Below are 22,161 nucleotides of genomic sequence, written 5' to 3' on the forward strand. Positions count from 1 at the left end.
TCTATTCCATGGGGTCACGAAGAGTCGGACACAACTAAATGACTAAACAACAAGCCTTAACTGACTTCAGTAGGACATGGACCCAAGTAAGCACAGATAGGACAGCAGCCAGAGAGAGGAGGACCAAATTGTATTGGACATTGCGGTTGCATTTTATGGCTATTATCTACATTGTTTATAATGTTGTAAACTGCCTGTTGACTATGGGTGGTATATGAGTGTCTTAATACAGGAATAAAAGGTGACACTTAAAGCACAATACCATATTGCCTGCTCTGGAGAGCATAAGGGACTTTCCATTTGCCTATCTGCTGAGCCCCTGTTTTCAAATACCGTCTTTGTTCTGCCTTCCAGAGCATTGGTGAAAAGGCGCTAGATGCTCTCCTTTGCACACTTTGGCACTTTACAAGGTGGAGTGTGCTGAAAGGGGGCTCCCCCTATTGGCCTGGATGTTTTTTGCTGATTTTAACGCAGAACTAACATGAGGGAAACCGTTTAATCCATCATTATGGCATCATTGGGGAAGTCATTTTGGAGAACGTCTAAACACTCTCTCATATTAGAGAATGTATTTCAAAAATTAAAAAGGAATTTTTAAAAAGGAATTTTAAAAAATGTATATTACTGTCAATTGTGGAAACTGGAGATTGTTAAGATTTACCAGTGTGAGTTGATAATCCCTCCACTAGCCATGGCAGCATGGAGCTCCCATCCCTCACCCAGGAGATCCTCATTCCTAGAGCCGATTGCACTTATGCTCCAATGTTTGGTGGTTCCAAAACTTTGCTTTCCTAAAGACCAATTGAAAATGACAGACCACTGAATGATATGTTTTTTTGCCTGTGGTAGCAATTGTAATGTTCTGTGCTAGATGCTGTACAATGTTTAATTGTATCTTTATTGCTTCTTTTATTTCTTATGTTGTATTTCATTATATTACCATTCACATTCCATAGATGTCAAACTGTACTATACAATAAAGAACAACATAAGAAACAAAGGAAGCAATAAAACACAGTAACAAATTCAGTATATTTAACATGGACATGCTGTGGACCACATGAACAAAGCATGGGCCACCATTTTGGAATCCATGCACCAGGGTGTTTTGGAGTCAAATTAACGTTGCACATTCCAACCTGGACCCACCTGTTTACCCCATTGCCCCACTACCAAGCCTTCTTATGAGGAGTAGTTGAGGGAGTTGGGTATGTTTAGCTTGGAGATGTGAAGACTGAGAGGTAATATGAAAGCCATCTTCAAATATCTAAAGGGTTGTCACATGGATGATGGGGCAAGCTTGTTTCCTGCTACTACAGAGGGCAGGACCAGAATGAATAGACACGAATTATAAGAAATGGGATTCCAAATGAACACCAGGAAGAACCTTTTGACAGCGAGAGCTGTTTGACAGTGAAAGAATTAGAATTAGAATTAGAATTAGAATTAGAATTAAAATTTATATACTGCCCTATACCCAAGGGTCTCAGGGTGGTTCACAGAATAAAATCAAGATATAAAACTACAAAATACCTAATAAAAATAAAAACAACAACCCAATAGCCCCTCCAACCCCCAACCCACAGTTTAAAAGGGCATAGGATATAAACTGGATCAACCAAAGGCCTGGTTAAAAAGGAACGTTTTTGCCTGGCACCTAGAGGTGTATAATGAAGGTGCCAGGCGAACTTCCCTGGAGAGAGCATTCCATAGATGGGGAGCCACCGCAGAGAAGGCCCCGTTCTCATGTTGCCACCCTCCGGACCTCTCAAGGAGGAGGCACATGAAGGAGGACCTCAGGAGATGATCTCAGGTTCCAGGTAGATTCATATGGACTCCATTGGAGGGTGGTGGACTTTATTAGAAGTTTTTAAACAGAGGTGGGATGGCCACCCATCATGGATGCTTTAGTTGTGATTCTTGTACTGCAAGGGGTTGGACTAGATGATTCTTGGGGGGATCCTTCCAACTCTACAATTCTATTATTCGAAGGCATTGCAGGAGAGGGTGGGGTGGGAGAGGACATTTGGAATGAGGCAAGTGAGTTCATCATATGTAACCAATCCTGCCACCCCAGCAGTAGCAAAAAATAATAATAAAAAAAATGCAGGGAGCCAAAGGAAACACCGAGGCAACAGGTATCAACGACTGAATTAACTTTATTGGGTTTTTTTTTCCTAACTGCAGATTCAAGGTATACAACTGAACATTGCTATTTTCCTTATGAGACTTATAAATAAAAATACAAAAAATGTCCACTACAAAAAAATCTACTGTTAGTAGGATGTAAAAAATATTCTCTTTGCTATAGAAGGCACAAACTTCACTTAGTGACAAATGGAGAGAGAAAAAAACCTGCAGCAGTAAATTCTTTAATTTTTTTTAAACCTTTTCTTAATATTTTTTTTTCCTCGCCAGAAACACTGAAGATTTTACAAAGGACCACACCTGCACCCAACACAGAAGGACAGATGCAGAGGCAGACAGCGGCAACTAGTGGGTGGGGGGGACATCACAACTTTTTAATCAGGGTGGGGGAGGGAATCTGATTTATGGTGTGTGTGTGTTTGTGTGTGTGTGTGTGTGTTATCTTTAAGCTAAATGCGTCTGTGACTCTAGAGGAACACATAACGAGACTCACAAGCAGCACTGCAAAGGAACAAATGGAAGAATATTTTGTACAGAGGAAAAAAAATACACAGTGGAGGAAGGGTTGGGGGTGGGAAACCCCAAATCGAAACATAACAACAGCAACAACAATTAAAAAAAACAAAAACAAATGGGCACCTTCTAAAGTTAGGCTAACAGGAGGTGCTGAGGTAGACAGAGCCAGGACAGCAATTAAAAACACTATTTATTCATTTTTTAATACAAAGCAATCAAACTGGCACTTGTGCTGTCACAACGTTAAGAGACAAGCAAAAAAAAAACAAAAACAAAAACAAACCAACAAAAATTAATAATAAGCTTTTAAATTTGCTTGGTCCAGAAGGACAACAATTGGTCCTCAGTGCTATAATATATATTTATATATATATATATTTTATGAACATAAAACGTCATGGAGACATAGCATGGCTTCTTAGCCTCAAAAGATCATGCATACTTTTAACACTATGTAAAACAAACACCAAGACACACGCCCAGATATTGGCACCCTAGGGTGCCCAGGGATGTCATGGCAGCAGGGGGAGCAAATGCGGGTGAGGAAGTTCTCCAGGCCCAGGCAAGATCAGGAGACTCATCCAGACTCTTGTTGAATATGGACAGTAAGCTTCCTCTGCCTCCATCCATTGCCCACGTGACGCTCCCCTCCAAATCACCAACTTCCAACACTTTGTTCTCCCTCAGTCCACGTTCTGTCATACCTATCTCTTGTCGTTGTGTGGGAAAATCCAGATCGAGGGAGGGGAGAAGGTGGGAAGGCAGCAATTTGGAGAAGAACGTCATATGGGGCAAGAGAGAAGGAATGGAAGCACATGACGCACTTCCTGTCCACACTGAATGGTAGTATGGATGAGCCCTCGGATTCTCTCTCTGTCCCAACCCTGCAGCTTACGATAGTGGGCGACTGAGCGAGAGAACCTCACACCACAACAGAAGAGCAAGCTTTCAGGGGGAAGGGGCTGGTGGGTGGGTGGGTGGGTGCGGCAGAAGATTTGTAGGACAATTAGAGTGAACACTAATTGGAAAGGTGGCTGACAAATTGTTGCCTCTTTTAGTACAACTGAGGATGGTGGCATTCTGGAACAAGAAGAAGCAACTTCAGGGTTTTTTAAAGCACTGAAACCTACAGGAAACCACGAGTTTGGAAACGGGGGGAAAGGGGCATATGAGGGAAAAAATTCTCAAATAAAGGACGGTAGAGCATACCATGACATCCCCTTTGCAACAAAGTCCAACCCATTTCCCCAGGGTACCAAATAACTGAGCAGGCATTGCAGCAATTTCCCCCTCTTTTAAATGTGAAGCAAAATCCTATCCTTTTTTTTTTACTAGGCACAAAGATAAAACAAGCCATCTTCCCAAAGTTGTGTACTAAATCAGTGCCTGTCTTGCTCCCTCCGCCACAAAGCAGCAAAAATAATTCAAAAGAAAAAAAAGTTATTTTTTTTCTTTCTCACACAGACATGCAGAAAATGCACACTCGCACATGTATCTATACAATGCATCTGAAAATGCTTTCCGTTTTTTGTTTTTTTTTTGAAGTTTATTCCCAAAGCAATATACTTGCAAAAAATAAAAAGTGTTACGCAGGACAGCCAGAATTGTGAATTTCCATACGGCGGGTGGGCAAAGCTTGAAGGGAAATTGTGTAAGGCATTTGTACCCCAGAGTACCATAAAGTGTGCTAAAAAAATGGCAGTTTAAGTGGGGGTTATTTGCGTGGCAAATGGAACACAGCGGTCAGGCCACTCTGCAGAGCACCTCGCAAAAACTGCTGGTGCTTTAAAGTTGGGGAATCCCTTTCCCTTCTAAATTCAGATCTGGTTTGTGCGATCCTAACTTTTAGATCAAGTCAGCAACATGCTTCCCCATCCCCATAACCCGGCAATCTTCTGGATTGTGTTGTGTTCACTGATCAAAAACAACTTTGCCCACATTCCCATCGACATTCATAATGTAGCAGACGCCTTGCAAACAACCAAAACATTCAGAGGAAAATGGCATCTTCCTGCAGAAGAGGGAAGGGCAGTTGCAGTGAAAACGTGCATTTCCGGTAAGGATGCCTCCATAGGAAACTGCAAGGATCACTGCCACCTCCCTGCCTACCTCAAGGCCACATTTCTGGATGCAGGAAAGGCCCACACAGAGGTTGACCAGGAGGTTAAATTGCGTTTCCCAAAGTGCGCTTAGGAAGCTGCGATTTCACCCTGATTTAGTACCATCCTATGTGATGCTAGATTACAACAATACTGCTATTATTTAATACTAGGGCTTACACACACACACACACACACACACACACACACACACACAGAGGCAGGCATACAGATTCCTGTTCACATTACAAAAGGAGAGGGGTCAGAGAGAGAACATCATCCTGCTTAAAACTGACACAGGGACTAACAAATGTTACAAAAATATTACACTCTGCAAATAATGTCATCAGTCCAACACTTTCAGCTTGGTGGGCGGGTGGGGCGGAAGGGCAAAGGCTCCTCAAATGAGCAACCTTTTTTTTTTTTAATCAAGAAAACAACAAGAACACCATCAATAGCCCAATAATGTCGGGAGCACATAGACACAACCTTATGGCCATCTCTGGCAAAATGTGACATTGGTACGCTTACTGCATATTTCTCTTTAAAGGGTCTGCCTTAAATGACGTCATATTTTTTTCACATTATAAACAAAACTCTACTTAGCTATTCACATATTCAAGTTTAACTGTTCGTTTTTCTTCCTTTACCAAATCGCTAACTTTTCCACTAAACTGTCAAAACTCTCTCAACTGTTACAATGACACATATTCTCTCTCCTCTTATTCCTCCCCCTCCCTCCCTCCTTCCCTCCCCCCACCCCATTATAAGGCCTTCAGTATTTAACCAACAGTTGAGACAAGATCAGAGGAGCAGGGGTAGGGTGGGGTGGACAGCAGTACAGAGACACTCCGTTAAAATTCCCTTTTCTTCCATCTATGCAAGGCTCCCCTAAAACTTTCTTTCCCCCATATATAAAATGAAGCTAAATTACAGAATAAAAATTTACACTGGCAAAATATAAAGCATGAGATGAAAATTGAAATGAACATCACAAAGCAAAAAGAAAAGAAAAAAAAAACTTAACAAAAAACCACAAATATTGCAAAAATGTGCTTCCCTTACTGCGAAAAAAAACCCCTCTCACCAACACCCCCCTCCCCAATTTAAAAGAGGTAGCTTTCAAGATAATACGGCCCACTTTCCATCAGGCAGGCCATTAAAACAAAACACCAATTTTGGTAATAATAATACATGATAAAATAAAAATAAGGCTGACGTGGGAACCGACTGCCACGGCGCTTTTGTGGCTGTGCTGTGGCACTTTGGCGCATCACGCAAATACTCTCTCTGCAGGCGCCGTGATGCAGCCCTTTCAGCAATCAGCCTAAAACACTTCTCTCCCCCCTCCCCCACAAAAAAGCCAATGCAAACAAGCTCATGAGGTCACAAGAAACTGAGGTAATTTCAAGTACAATGTGCTAAATGCAGAAATCATTAAACGTAACGTAAAATTAAGAAAGCAAAAACAAAGGAAAGCATAAACAACAACCCTTTCCCATTTGACTCCTTCAGAGACAGAGGACTGGGCAGGAGGATTGGCAGGGCAGGCATGTTTCAAAAGCCATCACCTGGGTGGGGGGTGGACAGAAGAAGGAAGTGGGCCTCACTTGTACTTAGGGCACCTTGTCAAGAGGGACAAGGAAGAATTCAAGATCGCTGCCCTGATTGTAGCAGGAGGTATGAGATGCGGGAGAACTAAGCAAGTCAGAAAAAGAGGGAGGGGTGCAGCACCCCAATACAAGCTTTCAGATACTGCTGAACTACAGTACCCATCATCCTTTGCAATTGGCCATGCTGGGAGCTGTAGTCCAGCAACATCTGGAAAGCTGTAGGCTGCCCGCTCCCTGCTCTAAGAAGGTGGCAGGCAACTCATAGGACAAGTCCTTCCCATGGATGACAACCAGCTGGCCCACCCCTCTAGGCAGCTAATGTAACTCCAGGCAGGGTCCTCACTGGGGGGTTTCAGGAAGGAGGGGATGAACCCAACCAGAAGACACACACACACACACTGCTTGCAGTCAACATTTCCCTCCCAAATTCCACAAGAGATAGAGGCTCAATCTGTGCCTTTCACTGTTTGGCTTGACCAAAGGGTAGGGGTAGCATGGGTGGCCGGTGCCCAGGGCAGGATAAGCAAGTGTTGCATTCCCCTAGTGGACTGGGCAGCGGTCAGTCCCTTCACCGTCCAGCATCTAATCAAGGGAGTCTCTCCTTGCAAACTAGCTCCAACCTGGGAGCACGGATAAGGCAGAGAAACACGAAGCTGTGTCTCCTCACTCTCCTGCCCTTGCAGCAAGGCTTTGTGGACCATACACGTGGCTCTGTCAGTGCTTTCTTGCCTTACTCTTCCTCCCTCCCTCGTTGATGGGTGGCACCACTGCCCTCCACTCTTTCCCTCTTGGTTGGCCCAGGGGAGGGAAGCTCTTGGGCGTCCCTTCGCTGGCCAAGAGGTAAAGAAGGCACCAGCACTGCCCCAGCCCCAAAGGCCTGACCTGGGAATGGATTGTCTCCCTGCAGCTCCAGCTTCTATGAAGGAGCCTGTTGTGGGGGAATCTGGTTGCGCCCCCTCAGAAATTTGCACCTGTGGCCCCCTGCACCTCCACGCTATGCCACTGAGGATGGGTTATCTCTCTGTTGACCTACTGTAGTAAGAATGCAAAGTGCCTCCGTGGTTGCTGTAGGCAGACTGCACTTGCCTCGCTTGGCCAGTAGTTCCTCTCCAACCTTTGTGCAGATAGTATGAAGGCTGGCACTGGTGGGTTGGGGGAAGCATGTGCCTTTGATGCCCATTCAGCCCTAAGAGGGGTGACTCATGCACATGAGCCCATGAAGCCCATGAAGAAGTCCCCTTGGACATTGCAGCAAATTGGCTATGGAAGGCAAGACTCTGCAAATGCAGAGCGCCCCATTGCTAAGAATTGGTATTAGAATTGGTATGGCCCTAGGCTTCCTCATGCCCACCAATAATGCAAATGCCAGTCTCATCTTTTAGTTCAATGATGGGGCTGCTTCCATGTTCACAAAGGAATGTGTGCATGGACCTTGTCCCTTCATGGAAGTAAATGGGGAAACTCTCTGTACATCAGATCCCTCTCCCAAATTCCAGGGTCGTCAGATCGTCAGATCAGAGTGCTTGTTCCTGGAAGCCATTGCGTCTCCCACCAGCCTCTTCTGAAAGGAGCTGAAAAGTAACTGTCCTCCCCACACCCCGGCTCCTCTGAGAAGGCTGACCACTCATATTAAGAAATGTGCAAAGTTATGCTGTCCCTAACTGGTTTCTCTCACCCGAACCCCTCTCCCACTCCCACTCAAAAGAAAACATTAAATTAAATGTAAAAGAATGCATAGAATGGTCTTTGGTCAGGAGAAAGCATTGTGACCTAGAAGGGATGGTCTACAGGTGAGTGGTGTGCTCTTGTAAACTCAACTTGACCTTGGTCATGCTCTGTGGGAAAATCTGGATTTTGCCTCAGGAGCACAGCCATGATGCAAACGATAGGCCCAAAATGGAAGCACAGGGAGGGGTGTCTATAGGGGAAATAATGACAATGTGATTTGCAGGCATCTCAGCACTTCCATTGCCCTACCCACTCCCCACTCCGGAGAGCATAGTAAGAACGGTCCTACCCTCCCCCTTGGCTAAGGCCAGACACAAACACTCAGCACTCCCACCCCTTCTGCCCCGCAAGACCCTCAAGACTGAGGAAAGCAGGGCACAATGCTCCACATACCATCTGAAACTTTCACCCCAGCACCTTCTGTGGCACACCTCTCCAATCCCACACCACTTCATTGGTGCCCCCTCAACCTCTGGCAACACTCCTGCTCCAAAGAGAATGGACTGGGAGGTTGAGCCACCTGCCAAAGGGATGGGACAGGGAAAGCAGATGAAGAGCAGCTTCCAGGGAATGTTGACACTGTAAACTGAAGCCTGTCCCAACTGGTGTCCTTCTCCCCAAGGATTGTGGGGTGCTAGGGATCTGCATCTAAACGAGGTCACAATATACCTAACAGAGAATCCTCAGAGGCCTCGTAAGACTGCAGTTCCCAAGGTTCCTTGGGGGAAATCAGGACAGCGACGCAGAAGTGAGGACTTGGGTTTCAGTTTACAACATGAATGAGGCCTTGGTAAAATGCAACAGCCCCACTAAGGAGTAGAAGAGGCTAAACCAAACCCCTCCTAAGGCCCTTTATGAGCATGGAGAGACAGAGACACGCATGAGGCAACTGAAGACATGGCTAGGGCTGGGCTGAGAGAGGGGTGGGCTTTTTGTTGTTGTTGTTGTTAGCCTCTTGTGGGTTTTGGCCAGGGAACTCCAAAGAGTTTCCCTCCTCCTTCTCTTACTCCCGCTGCGATTGCAACAAGGACCCTCATGAGCTAGGAAGGAGGTTGCCAGCAAATCCTAGTTGGACAGAAACAGAACCAGGTGGGGTGGGGTGGGATTGGGGAGAGAAAAAGAAGAAGGGAAAAGGAGAGAAGGGAGGCCAGAGACCACTTAGGGGGGTGGTTGGTTTTGCCCAGTCCTTCCCAGATTCATCCCTCCATCCCTCCTCTTGTCCTGTTAGACATAGCAAAGGTACAGATAGGTCTTCTCTATCCTCCAGTCGGTGGGGATCTCTTCCGGCTTGTGGCCTTTCATGTGCTTCTGCATGGCAGAAAGACTTGGGCAGTACTCCAGGCAGATCGTGCACTGATATGGGGAGGCTCCGTTGTGGGTCCTGAGGTGCTTGATCATGGCAGAGTAGTCTCGGGACCGCTGGTGGCAGAGCTTGCACTCAAAGGGCTTCTCACCTGCAATTAGAGAAGCAAGGCAGGGGGCAAGGGAAAAGTCACCGATTTGGAGAAAATGACAGCTCTGGGTGGCGCCTAAGCCAAAAACCAACCCTTCTGTTTCTCAAGGGGTTTTGATCCCCTGTGAAAGAGGTTTCCATCATTATGCCCCATCCTCAAGACTCTTGAGAATTCCTTAGGGGCTCTGGTGGGTTTCGAACAAGGTGGCCAAAGGCAGTGTGTTTTTGATTCCCAGGAAACATTTCTCCAGTGCTCTGCAGCCTCCATGGCTGCCCATGCTTCCTGATTTGAACAAACCCCAAGGGAGGAGGTTTACACTGGGCTTTCAATGAAACATGGGCACCCAGGGAGGCTGCAGGGTGCAGATATCCAAGAGATGTGTTTTTGAATGAAAGAAAGGATCCTACAAAACCCCTCAGCCACCATTAAAAAGATCAGCATTTATGTATTTATTCATTTACTTAATTACTTACATTTATATTCCACATTTGCTCCAAGGAGCTTAAGTTGGGGTACATAGTTTTCCTCCCCACCATTTTATCCTCAGAACAGCCCTGTCAGGTAGGCTGATTTGAGAGTGAGTGACTGGTCTGACGTCACCCACTAAGTTTCATGGGTGGGAGGGGATTTGAACCCTGGTCTCTCTCATGTTGTAGTCTAAGCAAGGCTGAGTACACTGTACTTAAAGTGCACTTAAATCCAACATTTTGTGCCGGGGAGCCTAATCATTCTTCAGAAAGCAAGGTTGGATTCCTCAGCCTAGTCAAATAAAATTTGAGCTATTTCATTGTTGTTATTGCATAATTCATTCTTTGCAAGTCATGGGAAAGAGCTATGCCCAGACTTTTGAGATTTCAGAATTGCAATAAGCACTGGAAGCTTTTTAAAAAGGCAGCGGAGATCCTCCCTAGGGAACTGTATTGTGTCCAATACCTCATTTTTAACCTTTTCTGTGTTCCTGTGAGATCACAGCACACAGAGAGCCATGGCTAAATGCAAAAAAAAAAAAAAAAAAAAGGAGGGGGGGAAGAGTACTGCAAGCCCGCAAGTATTTTGTTGACTGGCTATGGGCTTATTTCATCTTTGCAAAGGGCTCAAGTTACCATGCAGATGACCATCACCTTTACAGCAGAGTTACTCGGTCTTTCCCGGAGAGATATGTTTCGATACTGTCCACGGCAGCCCCGATCGAAAGCCAAAGGGGGCTCCTTTCGACACAGTAATTAACTGCCTCAGTCTTCTCAATATTGATACCTGCTCTGTGCACAGACAGAGCGAATAATGAAGTAATGAACAGCAAAAGTGATCTAAATATTGACCTGCTATTTATATTAGTTGTGGGCTGCTGAAGCACTCAGCAATTCGCTAGCTGGCAGTGAGAGATCCACGGTACACAAGAAATCTTCTGTCTTGTATTCAAAAAAGTGGGGAATCCCACATTCAGCAACAAAAGCATGGGGAAGAGGTGGATGAAATAGGGAAAATTGTCCTCACAGCTGCCTATATAGAGGGCTGCCTTCTGCTGTAACCATGAAGGCAGAAATAGGAATATAGGAATCTGCCATATTGAATCAGACCATCTAGTTCAGTCTACTCAGATGGACAGTGGCTCTGTAGGGTTTCAAAAGAGTCTTTCCCAACCCTACTTAGAGATGCAACGGATTGAACCTGGGACCTTCTGCATACAAAGCAGATGCTCTAGAACTCAGCTTTCACAAATGATTGCACAGAGAAGTCGTTTTCAGCTTCCTTTCTTCACCCTCCTTCTGATGGCACCCCTGAATGTCTCTTATGGAGCACATGTGAGTTGCAAAGGTTCTGGAGCCAAGGGCATGTATCTCAGCTCATCTTGAGCATGTGTGAGGCCTTACAGGGGGAGGGTGTGTGACACATCGCTTCTGTTCCCTGTTAAATTCGGGGGGAGGGGGGCATTTAGAAGTGGCATGGATGAGCTGCCTTTCCAGGAAGCTTGAACCTTCTCCTTGAGGACACTTGCTCAACTTCCAAAGGAATCCAAGGAGTGCCATTCAGAAATCGCAGATCAAGAAAAGCGAGGGAGCCAGCATTGTGCATACACCTCACTTTTTGGAATGACAATAGGTCACTTTCATTCTGCTGCTTTCCTCATCCCCTTCCTGCCACGACACCCATACCTGTTCAGTGCAGATGGAGGGAGAAAACACTGAGCTGGCTGCTGGTACCTCTCTCAGGAGTCTACTTTTGGGTCAGGAGTTACCAGTCACTCTTCGTCATCCCCATCCCCAGTAGAATGTCACCTCCTATGTATCTGGGGCTGTTCTGTATTATTATTATTATTATTATTATTATTATTATTGACTGCTCAATGCCGAAATTAGCTTCTAAGTGGTTTGCTAAATATAGCTTGCAACGGCTAGCAGGGTGATATTAGGAAAAGGTTGCAGAGCCCAATGAGAGTGTGGATTTGAAGCGTTATATTGGTCCACCTAGCTCAGTACTTATTCTGATCCTCCTAGCTCAGTGCTATTTGTTGCATCTGGCAGTAATTCTGTTAGGTAGAAAGACTCAAAGCTCAGTTGCTGGAAATTCTTTGCACTGGAGATGCCAGGGATTGAGCTAAGGACCTCCTTGCAATGCATGTGCCCGACAGCTGAGCAACAGCACCATCCATGCATACTGTATATGGAGTTGCCAGATGCTTGCTCTTACTCTCCCAATATTTCCTGCTCTGACTGACAGCCTCTCTCCACATTCTTTTCCAGCTCTGCTGCTGCCTGAGCTCCTGAGATGCTGAACCGGCATCTTCTGCATGGAAAGCCTGAGATCCACGGCTGAATCCTTTTCCTTACCTGTGTGGACCCTGTAGTGGGTCTCCAGCTGATGCTTGAGGCTGAACTTCTTGCCACAGCCGTTGCATTCATAGGGCTTCTCTCCAGTGTGGATGCGCTTGTGGCCCTTCAGAGTGCTCTCGTCCCGGAAGCAGCTGCCACAAAACTCGCACTCGTATGGGTGGTCACCTACAACCAGATGGGGACTGTCAGTCAGGGAAGGCACAAGCTGGATATAAGTCAATAGAAGCAAATGGGGGCCTAGGGGTCATTCCTTGCCCTGACCCCAGCTAGAGCCCATAGCATACAAGAGACATCTGGCTTAGTCCAGCAGGTAGTGTTGAGCTGGACTTCCAGCACCTTGGATAGCACCAAGCAGACCTCTTGCTCTGTCAAGAAGAGCCTCCTTCATGGAAAGAAGATAAAGTCCCTACCAGAGAAGAATGGCAAATGAAGCTGTTGGACTATGCCGAAATGGCAAAATTGACCGGAAAGTTCTGGAACCAGGAAGACCAACATTTTAATAAGGAATGGGGAAAAAATTACAATTTACCTTAAAGACCACTGTAAGCAGTTGAAAACATTATCAGGACTGCAGTAACACTTGTAATGTAGAGAGAACTATGGATACAATGGAGTTATAAAAAACTTGGATTATTTAAAAAAAGATGCAGTAGGAAAGGTTTAATAACAGAACCCAGGGAGGGGGAGGTGGACAGACCAGAGATTCGGGAGAATCTTGTAACTTTGGATGTGTTGTGGTATGATTGTAAACTTAAATATGTAAAACTAAATTAAAAAAATTATTATTAAAAAAAGAGAAGAGCCTCCTTTAGGTGTGAACTGTGTGGAAGGGAAGCAAGACTCCAACTCCACTCTTGACATCCATATATTAGGCAATTAGGTCTGAAGAGAGAGGTGGCTACACTTGTATAGTCTGCTCCATATGATCAGGAGTCCTGAGCAACTGCCCGTCGCCACATCACATGGAAAAGACTACAGGTGTACAGCCAGCACCCTCTTCAGATACCTGTCCAACATTCAAAGGTTGTGGCAGAGCAGGGATCTGACTCAGGGGGCTTCTTGATGACAGGATCCAGCTTAGAGCAACCATTCTTCCACGGTTGGCCTTCCGGATTCAGCTGTTTTCTCTTCCTCTGTGTCAGAGTCCTGGCTTTTGGCCAGGGCTAGGGGTCATGACAGGTTGAACAGCGTACATGGGGGTGAGACAAAAGAAGATTCTGAATGGCTGGAAGTCTGTGTGCCTCAATTAGCATTTCAAAATGGCAGCTGTGTGATGGCTCCATTGCTCTTTCTGTCTGCCATCCTTCGTGGGAATTAGCAGCTTCTCAGCTGAGGGGCTGGGGCTGCTGTATCTAGTCACAGCCTTTCTTGGCTTTGGATTCAGTGCCCTTGGGAAGTCTGAGATCCTGGCTCAGGAGAGGCAGGTGCTAACAAGGCAGACAACTTTCCAGCCTGAGAAGCAAATCCAGAAAAGGGGCTTGGAGCGCTTAGTAGAGCGAGGCGCAGCTGACGGAGAGGGCTGCTGTGCTGGAGAGAGGAAGGGACCCCATTAGGGAGAGGTCACCCCCCATCCCAGCATGTTGCTAACGAGAATGAGACCAAGGAAGGTGATAGAAGAGGCATGTTCTGTTCCTCTACAACAATTCTCTGTTTCTTGCTAGGAGGTGGTTTAGGAACATCTGCATGAAAACTCATATTAGGCAGTCCTTCTCAAAGGAGCCATAGTTTGCTTGGCACCAAGACGGGGAAACCAACTACACAAATCATTGGGATGAAGGACAACTGTGTGTTATCTTGTGAGTCATTAAAGAAGACCAAGATGGTGATGTGATGTTCATTGTGCAAAAAGAGGACATGATGTGTGTGTGTGTGTGTGTGTGTGCAGGTATTGACGGTCTGGGCACAGCCTTCTCTAACCTCGTGCCCTCCAGATGTTTTGGATCACAATTCCCACCAGCCCCCAGCCAGTTTGGGAGCTGTAGTCAAAAGCTTCTGGAGGACACCAGGTTGGTGAGGCTGATCTAGCAGACCTAAATGACACTCAAGTGGAAGAATCATAGAATTGTAGAGTTGGAAGGGACCCTAAGGGTCATCTAGTCCAGTGTTCCCCAAACTTGGGTCTCCAGCTGTTTTGGACTACAACTCCCATCATCCTTAGCTAGGCAAGACCAGTGGTCAGGGATGATGGGAACTGTAGTCCAAAAACAGCTGGAGACCCAAGTTTAGGAAACATCGATCTAGTCCAACTCCCTGCAATGCAGGAATCTCAACTAAAGCAACTATGACAGATGGTCATCCAATGTCTGCTTAAAAATCTTCAAGGAAGGAGAGTCCACAACCTCCCGAGGGAGTCCTTTCCAGAGAGTATAGTCTTGTGGTGAAACACTCCCTCTCCCCCTGGATGCACTTGGGATGCTACAAATTTGCCCTCCTGTACATGTCAATTTCAAACATCATTATTCCCTGGAGCATTTATTGATTTTTTAATGGAATTTACCCCCACCTCCTTTCAACAGATCTGCCAGGATCTGGGAATCTGTTCCCACCTGATTCGCTACAGCTTCCTGCTGATGGCCTGGAAAAGTCCCAGTCCCACTCAGCTGCAGGGCCCCATCTATGAAATGACAGAGCCAGCAACTTGATCAAGAGGTTGGGTCTTTGTGACACGACTCTGTCCAATGCCCGGGTAGCCAATGTGGCTCTCTCCAGATGTTGTTGGACTACAACTCTCATAATCCCTGGCCATTCTGGCTGATGGGAATTGTGGTCCAGCATTTTGGAGGCACAATGCTTGCTACTCATGGGCTAATGGATCCCTAGGCTGATGCTCCAGAAAGGTTTTCACTCAGGATGGCAACTCCCTATGCAGATTTTGCCTTACCCAGTATTTTTTAGAAGCTGGTTCCCTTCCTTCTCTTTCTCTCTCTCTCTCTCTCTCTGATGGCCCCTATTTTTGGAAGAACACTCACTCATGCCATCTGCTTCCAATGTGCCACTGTGCTCTGGGCCAATCAAGTGGGTTAACCCACAATTAAGTGAGTACTTATCAATGTACATACAGTTCCAATCAAACAGACTTTTAATTGTCTGTAACCATAGGCCATGACGAAAAAGGGCATACAATTAAGAAAACATGTGTGTTCCTGACACTTCTGGTTTGGGGCACAGGGACTGAGGGGTGGGTTGGTGCGATTCACATATGAATTGGAAAGAAAAGACAGGCACTCTCTGAAGAAACAGCCAAGGCATGCTTAGACAATGTCCTCTTGCTTGTCGATCTCTTCCTATCTTGGTCAACAATCCAGAGCCAACGTGAACTGTGTGTGTGTGTGTGTGTGTAGACTTTGGGGAACAATTGGTCTGTTTTGAGGCAAGTCTCTTCTGCTGGGGAAAGCTCACCGCCTAAGAAATCACTTGCAAATTAGGCACCACAAGAATACATTGGGCATGGTTCACTGGTAAGTTTGGCTACAGATGCCCAGTGATACGAGGGGGAATGGCACAAGGGAACTAGTTCCCCTTGCACACCACCCCTTTGTGTCACTGGGGCTTGTGGGGCCAAAATTCGCATTGTATCATACCCCATAGCATTTGCATTTTAGGGCATCAAGTACTGAAAATCTCTAGATTTTTGCCATCAGTTTTACCAATCTATTGCCCCTTCCCCTTCCCCTGCCCCCCTTTCCCCAGTATTGCTTCTTAAGGCAAGGAGGAAAAAAAGGTGAGGGGCTTCTAGCTCCTTTTAGCTTTTTTCCTTTTTTCAGTTTTTTAAAAAAATATATTTATTACAGAAGCCGAACGGAAGGACAATAAAGATAGATTGATCGCCCAAGACTTTGTTCATGAATATTTAAATATCGCTGATTTGTCTTGTCAGTGTAATTACAATCTTCTCCGGGCTTGGCGGATCCGACGACCACAAGTTTATGGTAAAGAATGGCCCCACTGTATTTCACTTGTCCCGTTGCAGATGTGCAGAGCCGCCAAGCGTGTAATGCCGCTCGCATTTCATACATTTTCCTCAGCTGCTGAAGGCTTAAGTCATCCACAATGACCTACGCTTTTTCATTATCCCCATGTCAAACCAAACTCGTGCCTGAGCATAAATTGTCCTTCTTGTTATAGACTTGCAGGCTGCCGCCTCCACTTCCTCTTTACAATGATATTTTACTCTCTTCCTTTCCTCTCCTCCCTCATCCTGCCGCCCTCTGCCCTCCCCTCGCATCATCCCACCCCCTTTCCCCTCAATTAGGACCCTCGTTGCCTCAATTACAGCACTCCCCCATACTGTTAATCTTTTCTTTTAAAAACGCAGCAACCTGATGTGTACTAACAACATGCACACCTTGTATTCCTTCTGCTGCAGAGAGGAGCGAGCTATGCAGAAAGGGCCCCCAGAGACAGGGAAGAACAGAAGAAGCTGCCTCATACTGAATTGGACCATTGGGCCCATCTAACTCAGTATTGTTTACACTGATTGGCAGCAGCTCTCTGGGGTCTCAGGCCAGAAATCTCTCCCAGAATTAGCTGGAGACACTGGGGACTGAACCTGGGACCTTCTGCATGCAAAGACACATGCTCTACCACTGAGCTATGGCCCTTCCCTGAAGAAAGTCTTTTTTATAAGCATCTTATAAAGCATCTTATAAAGTCTTTTTTATAAGCATCTTATAAAGCAGCTGCTGCTGCTGCTGCTGCTTGCGTGAGTGTTGGGAGGACCGCTCCCTCTCCTGCCAACTCCATCCGGCTTAGGGGGCGGGGCCTGCACTCGCACCCACAGCATAAGAGGCCTGAGAGAGGCCTCCGGGACACGACTGCTGCTGCTGCTGCTTGCGTGAGTGTTGGGAAGACCGCTCCCTCTCCTGCCAACTCCATCCGGCCTAGGGGGCGGGGCCTGCACTCGCACCCACAGCATAAGAGGCCTGAGAGAGGCCTCCGGGACACGACTGCTGCTGCTGCTGCTTGCGTGAGTGTTGGGAGGACCGCTCCCTCTCCTGCCAACTCCATCCGGCCTAGGGGGCGGGGCCTGCACTCACTGCCACAGCATAAGAGGCCTGAGCAGCTACCGGCAGCAATGGACAAAATGGTTTTAAATGTTTTAATCGCTTTTAATTTGCAGCACTTTAAATGGTGGTTGTTGTTTTTTATAATATTATATTATTTCATTATTTTATTTTTGCTTGGGGTGGGATAAGCACTGAGTCAGCACTATTGTTCCTTGTTTTGCTTGGTTTTGTTTTGTTCTGTTTTGTTTTATTATTATTATTATTCTGTTAAATTATTATATAGTTTGTATTTTGCCTTTTAAGGGGGAGGGTCATGGCTGCCTGGGAGTGGGCCTCAGCCAATAGATTGGGTGGGGCAGGTTCCACAGGGGGAGATGTATTGGGACACCCGATCTCAGTGATCACGGGCAGGAGGAGGAGTTATGCTAAGACCAGACCATGTCATTACCGAGGAGGCAGGTTTAGTCGTTGTTTGAGGACTATCCCTGCCTCCAGGTCTGGTCCTGACCGGAAGGATACAGTAATCAGCAAGGGAAACCCACATGACCTGAAAGTGTTGCTGTGCAATGCCAGGTCAATGATGAATAAAACCACTGCCATCCACGACCTGATTGTGGATGGAGGATTTGACCTGGCATGTGTGACAGAGACCTGGTTGGATGAGGCAGATGGGCCTGTCCTTGCCGCTGCTTGCCCACCAGGTTTCTCTTACGCACACCAACCCAGGTCATGTGGGCGGGGAGGGGGGTTGCAGTGATTTTTAGGAAGTCATTAGTCTGCACCAGGCGTCCTATTGGGAAGACCCAGTTTTCTGAGTGCATGTTCTGGAAGTTGGGCAATAGGGGCAGTACAGGATTCCTACTGGTGTACCGACCTCCCCGCTGCACCAAGGATTCTCTGCCCGAGCTGCTTCAGGTCGTGGCGGATATGCTCCTGGAGACACCTAGCTTGGTTGTCCTGGGGGATTTTAACATCCATGCCGACACGACCTTACAAGGGGCAGCTCGGGACTTCGTGGAAAGCATGGCCTCCATGGGGCTGTCCCTGAATAAGTCTGGCCCAACTCATAGCCACGGACATGCCTTAGACTTGGTGTTTACCTCTACGGATGTTGGTGATCTGACATTAACTAAAAGCAAAACAAAAGAAGTGCCATGGTCAGATCACTTCCTGGTGCAACTGGACTTCTCCGCAACCCTTCCCCTCCGCAGGGAGGTGGGACCGATTCGGATGGTCCGCCCCCGCCACTTAATGGATCCAATTGGCTTCCAGAGAGTGGTAGGGGATGCTTTATCCCAAGTTGATGGCCTTTCAGCTGATTCCCTGGTGGCACGCTGGAATGCGGAGTTAACCAGGGCTATTGACTGTCTGGCTCCGAAGCGCCCTCTCCGATTGCATGGAGCCCGGACAGCCCCGTGGTTCTCCCCGGAGCTGAGGGTGATGAAACAATCGTTGAGACGGCTAGAGCGCCGGTGGCGGAAAACTCATTCTGAATCAGACCGGACACGGGTTAGAGCTCAACGTCGAGCCTACCAAGTGGCAATGGCGACGGCGAAGAGGGCCTTCTTCGCCGCCTCCATTGCATCTGCAGAAAACAGCAGCAGGAGACTTTTTCAGGTGGTTCGCAGTTTATCGGAACCACCTGTACCACCGGGGCCTGGTAGGGACCCCAAGATCTCCTGCAATGCTTTTGCAAAGTTTTTTGCAGATAAAATCGCTCAGATTCAGAAGGAAGTAGACTCCACAGTGGGAGCAGGGCCAGGGCGGGAGAGTGCTAGAGTTCTGTCTGGTCCTGTTATATGGGATCAATTCCAATCTGTTACCTCCGAGGATGTGGACAGGCTGCTTGGACGAGTGAAACCGACCACCTGTCTTCTTGATCCTTGCCCATCCTGGCTGATAAAAGCGAGCCGGGAAGGGCTGGGCGATGGGCTTTGCGGGGTGGTGAATGCTTCCCTCTGTGAGGGAGCCTTCCCAGACCCGCTGAAAGAGGCGGTCATTAAACCGCTTCTTAAAAAAACATCTTTAGACCCGGCCAATTTGGCCAACTATCACCCAGTCTCAAATCTTCCATTCTTGGGCAAGGTGATTGAGCGGGTGGTTGCTGAACAACTCCAAGCACGCCTGGAGGAAACGGACCATTTGGATCCCTTCCAATCGGGATTCAGGCCTCACCATGGGACTGAAACTGCCTTGGTCGCGCTGGTTGATGATCTCCGGCGGGCTAGGGACAAAGGTGAGAGCTGTTTCCTAGTTCTGCTGGATCTCTCAGCGGCCTTTGACACCATCGACCATAACATCCTTCTGGACCGTCTAGAGGGGCTGGGAGCTGGGGGCACTGTTATACAGTGGTTCCGCTCCTTCCTCCTGGGCCGTGTTCAGAAAGTGGTGGTGGGGGATGAGTGTTCAGACCCTTGGGCCCTCACTTGTGGGGTACCTCAGGGTTCCGTCCTCTCCCCCATGCTTTTTAACATCTATATGAAGCCGCTGGGAGAGATCATCAGGGGGTTTGGACTGGGTGTTCATCAGTATGCAGATGACACCCAGCTCTACCTCTCCTTTAAATCAGAACCAGTGAAGGCGGTGAAGGTCCTGTGTGAGTGCCTGGAGGCGGTTGGAGGTTGGATGGCGGCTAACAGATTGAGGTTGAATCCTGACAAGACAGAAGTACTGTTTTTGGGGGACAGGAGGCGGGCAGGTGTGGAGGATTCCCTGGTCCTGAATGGGGTAACTGTGCCCCTGAAGGACCAGGTGCGCAGCCTGGGAGTCATTTTGGACTCACAGCTGTCCATGGAGGCGCAGGTTAACTCTGTGTCCAGGGCAGCTGTCTACCAGCTCCACCTGGTACGCAGGCTAAGACCCTACCTTCCCGCGGACTGTCTCGCCAGAGTGGTGCATGCTCTGGTTATCTCACGCTTGGACTACTGCAACGCGCTCTACGTGGGGCTACCTTTGAAGGTGACCCGGAAACTGCAATTAATCCAGAATGCGGCAGCTAGACTGGTGACTGGGAGTGGCCGCCGGGACCACATAACACCGGTTCTGAGAGATCTGCACTGGCTCCCAGTACGTTTCCGAGCACGATTCAAAGTGTTGGTGCTGACCTTTAAAGCCCTAAACGGCCTCGGTCCTGTATACCTGAAGGAGCATCTCCACCCCCATCGTTCAGCCCGGACACTGAGATCCAGCGCCGAGGGCCTTCTGGCGGTTCCCTCATTGCGAGAAGTGAGGCTACAGGGAACCAGGCAGAGGGCCTTCTCGGTAGTGGCGCCCGACCTGTGGAACGCCCTCCCATCAGATGTCAAAGAGATAAAGAATTACCTGACATTCAGAAGACATCTTAAGGCAGCCCTGTTCAGGGAAGTTTTTAATATGTAATGCTGTATTGTTTTTAACACTGATTGGGAGCCGCCCAGAGTGGCTGGGGAAACTCAACCAGATGGGCGGGGTATAAATAATAAATTATTATTATTATTATTATTATCTTCTTCTGAGTACAGTGGTACCTTGGGTTACAGATGCTTCAGGTTACATACGCTTCAGGTTACAGACTCTGCTAACCTAGAAATATTACCTCGGGTTAAGAACTTTGCTTCAGGATGAGAACAGAAATTGTGCGGCAGCGGGAGGTCCCATTAGCTAAAGTGGTACCTCAGGTTAAGAACAGTTTCAGGTTAAGAACGGACCTCCAGAATGAATTAAGTTCTTAACCCAAGATACCACTGTACTCTACAAATACTCAGTTGGTTACAGCGTGGTGCTGATAACACCAAGGCGGCAGGTTCAATCCCCATAATGGACAGTTGCATGTTCTTGCATTTCAGGGGGTTGGACTAGATGATCCTCAGGGTTGTATCCAACTCTACAATTCTATGATTCACTTCCAACTTTGATCTAGGATTCTACTGTCTCTCCCAGCCCTACCTGAAGATGCCAACAGGGACTGAACCTGGAACCTTCTGCATGCAAAGCTACATGCTCTACCACTGAGCCCATGGTCCCTCTTTCATCTACCCTAGGAGGCAAAATTGTGGGCCACCAAACAATAATTTGGTGGTTGCCGAGACCACAAGAGGTGGGCTTTTGTCCCTAGCCCTATGCATTACTTGGAACACCCAGGATGAAGTTAAGGTTAGCCCCAGTGTTGCCCTCTCCATCTCCAAATTGGGGAGGGAGGTGGGGCTGAGGAGACAAGTCCTGTATCAGTGCTGGGCTTCCAAGTGCTCCAAGCAAGGAAGGTAATGGTCCTTAAGACTGTGTTGGAGCCTAGTGTGGCATAAATGTGCACCTGACTGCTTTGGGCAAGCCACTAGACCTCAACCTCAGCCCCTGAACCATATAAACCAACCTCATGGTGGTGGAAGGTAGCTTGAGGCCCCACAAACACTATGGGCTGTATTAAATGCTTGTGTTACTCAGAGGAGACCCACAGAATATAAAGGGCATGGCTAACGTAGGTATAATGATTTCAGTGAGTCTACTCTAAGTAGAGCTTATTAGGATAAAGGTAAAGGGTCATGATTGACCCTTAGGTCCAGTCATGACCAACTCTGGGGTTGTGGTGCTCATCTCACTTTACTAGCCGAGGGAGCTTCCGGGTCATGTGGCTAGCATGACTAAGCCACTTCTGGTGAATCAGAGCAGCACACGGAAACACCGTTTACCTTCCCACCAGAGCAGTACCTATTTATCTACTTGCACTTGGACGTGCTTTCAAACTGCTAGGTTGGCAGAAGCTGGGACCAAGCAACAGGAGCTCACCCCGT

At 47.4% G+C, this 22,161-nt stretch overlaps 1 protein-coding gene across 4 annotated transcripts in view; it reads right to left on the reverse strand.

The window, feature by feature from the left end:
* Window positions 1-2,141: 2,141 nt before the first annotated feature.
* Window positions 2,142-22,161, reverse strand: part of ZBTB16 (zinc finger and BTB domain containing 16) — a 203,219-nt gene continuing 183,199 nt past the window's right edge. For 3 of the 4 annotated variants that reach the window (XM_079954708.1, XM_079954707.1, XM_079954706.1), the window contains exons 6-7: window positions 12,387-12,554; window positions 2,142-9,558 (exon numbers count right to left, since the gene is read on the reverse strand). In XM_079954708.1, the coding sequence (XP_079810834.1) occupies window positions 9,329-9,558; window positions 12,387-12,554 (398 nt within the window). In that variant the 3' untranslated portion in view covers window positions 2,142-9,328. The remainder of the gene's footprint in view (window positions 9,559-12,386; window positions 12,555-22,161) is intronic. The other variant, XR_013833338.1, reaches the window with a different exon arrangement.

Source organism: Podarcis cretensis (assembly GCF_951804945.1).
Source record: "Podarcis cretensis genome assembly, chromosome: 15".
In the NCBI taxonomy this organism is placed as follows: Eukaryota; Metazoa; Chordata; class Lepidosauria; order Squamata; family Lacertidae; genus Podarcis; species Podarcis cretensis.